This window comes from Priapulus caudatus, unplaced genomic scaffold (genome assembly GCF_000485595.1).
Source record: "Priapulus caudatus unplaced genomic scaffold, Priapulus_caudatus-5.0.1 Scaffold547, whole genome shotgun sequence".
Taxonomy (NCBI): domain Eukaryota; kingdom Metazoa; phylum Priapulida; class Priapulimorpha; order Priapulimorphida; family Priapulidae; genus Priapulus; species Priapulus caudatus.
In genome coordinates, this window is record NW_014577608.1 from 92381 (window position 1) to 96702 (window position 4322).

Genomic DNA, 4322 nt, shown 5'->3' on the forward strand with positions numbered 1-4322 from the left:
CAGTGATTGGCGGGCCAGCAGTGATGGGGAGGCCAGCAGTGATTGGCGGGCCAGCAGTGATGGGGAGGCCAGCAGTGATTGGCGGGCCAGCAGTGATGGGGGGGGGGCAGCATTACATTTACTTCGACTATGCATTCTCACATATTATTGTCAAGTACGACGCCTTCGTCATAAAAGCCAAAACCCTAACTGCAATGCTAATCTTCGTTTACCACGGCCATGGTATAGCGCGCGGGAGAGGGAAACAAGAGAACGTGCGCGGTCGTCGACGCACCCACCTGTCTGTTCTGCTCCCACACTTCGGTGATGTTGATTTCGGAGTCTTCGAAGCCCATCTCAGCGAGGCGGCAGCGTCGGTAGAGCTCGTAATGACGCGTGTGCGTCTGCTCACGCAGGTCTTCCATGTTCGTGCGGATCAGCATCTCTCTCAGCTTCACAAAGTCACAGTGTGTCTCGTTCTCCACTGCACACCAACAAACCATGTGTCACTGCTAGCTCTTCGCCTCTCTATGTATTATGCATATTTGCTTGGGAAAGACAGCACATGCAAACCAGCTGTTAGCTGCACAGCTATTAAAGGAGGTGAATCATGCTGCCTGCCATGCTCTAGTCGTGTTGTTAACTACAACTTTACACTCAGTATACTCAATAATTAAGGAATAGATTGTTTGAGAGATTGCAAACCTTGTACTGTTCCCCAGGGATACTCTCGTGCTCTCATTTGCTTGCTGCCAACCTTGACAAAGTCATTGCTGCCAACTACAGCGAACGGAATGTGGCTCTGAAACGAAGAAATGATGAACTCAAGACTAAATAATCCAATAAAAAACAAATACAAATACAATACACGTATGCACACGTGAGATAGCAAATAACTATGCAAATTTAAATTCTCATTTAAAAATGCACGAACCAATCTACTAATGGAAACAGCATTGCCAATAGGCATCATTTAGCCAATAGTTCAACTCATGACACTTCCACATTCCCTCGACTACTAAGTGAAACTAGCGGGTAAGGCGTCTGCAGGCGACTGGTACAATGGGAGGTGTGCACTCATCGCTGGATGCTCACTAGGTGGCGCTTACATTCATGGTGGCGTTGATATCCGCTACGGTTTCATCGTCGGTGGGAAACTGATATATCTGCACTCCGTTGCTCACCAGCTCACTCATGATCTACAAATTACACAGATAAAAGCATACAATATTATCTCAAAGTTACAGCAATGGAATTGAAAACATTTTAAGGATAAGGAACGTGTTAAACACAACCAATGCATTAATTATATCATTTTACATTAATTTTTAATTTGTTCATTTCTGTTACACAGGCATGAGACAGACAAATGCTGGAAAGGGAGGAACATTCGCGTGCCACCGGCACGAGACCTCTAAGGGGGTCGGGAGGCAGGCCCCCAGAAAATTAAAAAAAATTATAAGCTCTGAGATGCAATCTAGAGCCATTTCAGGGTACTCCAATAGCTCACAACTAGCAACACTTTTTGGTGGAACAGGAAAAAAAAAACTGATCGGAAATTTGCGTAATAAACAGCCGCTGAATCACATCGACGTCATTGTTCTAACACAAAAGATGGCGCCAAATAGACTGGTACACAACAACTGCCAGTATCGTAGTGTAGCGAAGTAGTAGTCGAGCAAGGACCAGTATGAGCAGGAGCTCGGTTTATTAGATTGGTCCCCGCCTGCCTGTACAATGGGGGTTATGCTCACTAAAGATAAATGAACATTGATATCCGTCGATTGCTGTACTTCGATGTACTCTGCTTTTATCATTATGTTAGCAAGCATAATACATTGAGACAATGATACTAGTAGAAGCGGTCCGGATAGTTACCGAGTCACAGTGTGTTCACATGTACGGCGCGATCGTCAGAGCCCACGGAGGTATTCTTACTCCCCCCCCCTCCAGAATTTACACTGATCTCAGAAATGGTCTCTGGAGTTCTAAAATGGCGTGAAATCCGCCGAACGGCAGAAATGTCTCATGCCTGGTTACACAGTTCTGACACTGATTCATGAGTCATTAATAACACATTCGCAGTGCTGACATACTAGGTGAGCTACTCGCGCGCACGTGTACCTTAATCTTGAACTTGTGCAGTTCATTCTTCGCGATGCAGTCAGCCTTGGCAATGACAGGAATGATGTTGACCTTGCTATCCAGCTTCTTCATACACACGAGGTCTATCGCCTTCAATCTACATCCACCACCACAAACAGACAACACACACGATATAGACGACGTCGTGGCGAGATTGACGTGCGATGGCCGTCGCATCCCTTCCCATCCATCATCTACATCCACGTCACGCTGTCTACTCCACGCCGGGTGTGAGAACAGTGAGTGTGCAATTAGTATGTGCACAGCGATCCAGATAAAAGCAGAAGTTTGGTCATTGAGATATTTTTTTGGCCTATTTTTATAGCGTAAACGAAACATTTCAAAAGAATTAATTACTAAAGCGTAATTACTAAATACAAATGAAAAAGTGAGACCCCCTCCCTCACAATTTGTGCGCAAGGACTACGAAGTCATCGTCTGCTATGTGACCGACCGTGACACGTGGCGCCGCCACGGACGCACGATGCTGCGACTCACGAGTGTCCGGTGGGAGCGATGAAGTAGAGACAGGTGTGGATGCGCGTGTCGTGGAACGAGTGGATCGAGCGTTTGATCTTCATCTCCTCCTGCAGGAAGTTCTCAAACTGTGCGTCGATGTAGTCGACGATGGCCTTGAAGCTACGCGTGCAACAAACAAACAAACGTCTGGCATCAAAAGGCGAAAGCAAGCGCGTGCTTTCAAAGAGCTGCCGGCAGTGATTTTTTATTAAATTTACGTTTTTAGAGCTAGTTTCTCACACGTTTGATATCATGTGTGCCATGAGATAGCAAAGTAAAATTATTTATCGAATTTTCATGAGACAAATAAATTGGTCAACTTTAATTAACTTGTTTTACTGCCAGTCTATGAAATGCAAAGTTAGAGGAAGCCTCGATTTCAGATTAGCACCTGAAACAAACAGCGTTGATTATAACACAGGACACACAGGTGAGGCGTGTTGTTTACCTGTCCTCCTTGTTAATCTGGTCACCGTATCCAACCGTCTCTATGATGGTTAACTTCAGGTTGACATTACTCTCTTTCAGCTCGTATGTGTTTGACTTCAGTTTCACCCCGGGAAGATCATGGGTCGCAGGAGTCGAATCGAACGTCGTGTTGAATAAGGTGTCCAGTAACGTGCTCTTACCCAGTCCCGTTTCACCTACAGACAGAAATATGATTCCTTTGAGAATTTTCCCCCAAAAAGAATTACACATTCTACAAGTTAATTTTGATAACAACGTAAATGCATAAAATCAGGAGTGAATAAAACTAAATTTATTCTTATTATTCACTCCTGATCAAATACATAATGTTAATTTCATATCACATTCACATAGAACTGACCATATCCTATCTCTAATTATTAAACCTAATAATTGCAAAAACCCACATTCGATATGCACTTCCTGAAAGCGTCAGTATCACCTGAGCAACCCAGTTACAATAATCACGCATACACCTCCCCGCACGAACAGTTACGTCTTTACAATCTCGCCGTAAAACGCTGTCATCTCGTGGCGGCGCGGCTTAACCAAAGACGACTGAAACATCCTCGGAATTTGATATCAGTTACAAGGACATTTATTGCTGCGGATGCGTGGGTCTGTCACACACCCGCCAGCATCTAACACGCACCCGCCAGCATCTAACACGCCCCCGCCAGCATCTAACACGCCCCCGCCAGCATCTAACACACACCCGCCAGCATCTAACACGCCCCCGCCAGCATCTAACACGCCCCCGCCCGCTGCTTACAGTGCAAGCTCAGAGCAGCATAAACACCGGTGCGTCTTGCTTCAGCTCATCTCTGCTATCAGGAAGCACCCGCCTCCTCACAGTAAGTGTGTCACACACTCACGCACGCACAGTCGCACACATATACTCACTTACTCACGCACGCACGCACGCACGCACGCACGCACGCACGCACGCACGCACGCACACTCACACAACGCAGCACTGCCTGTGTGGTTTTTTAGGACTCGCTCCCACTGTCATCTGGCACTGTGTTACGTTTCTTTTGTGTTTGTCATGATATTGTGAGAAAGCCCCATGCTGTTCTCGCCCCCATATAGGTCGCCATGCTGCTGTAGACACAGGGGGGGGGGATTGTGGCGATCAGAGTGAATCCCACCCGGTCACATTCACACACTGCTGCCATGCATCTACACGTAAACATGAACTGGTGGCGTGG

At 46.4% G+C, this 4322-nt stretch overlaps 1 protein-coding gene across 1 annotated transcript in view; it reads right to left on the minus strand.

The window, feature by feature from the left end:
• Positions 1 to 278: 278 nt before the first annotated feature.
• The window catches only part of LOC106811515 (septin-11-like), a gene marked incomplete at its 3' end in the record, with an annotated part of 7450 nt that continues 3406 nt past the window's right edge, over positions 279 to 4322 (minus strand). The window contains 6 exon segments of the mRNA XM_014815171.1: positions 279 to 463; positions 685 to 781; positions 1089 to 1178; positions 2104 to 2221; positions 2623 to 2763; positions 3092 to 3287. Coding sequence (XP_014670657.1) covers positions 279 to 463; positions 685 to 781; positions 1089 to 1178; positions 2104 to 2221; positions 2623 to 2763; positions 3092 to 3287 — 827 coding nt within the window.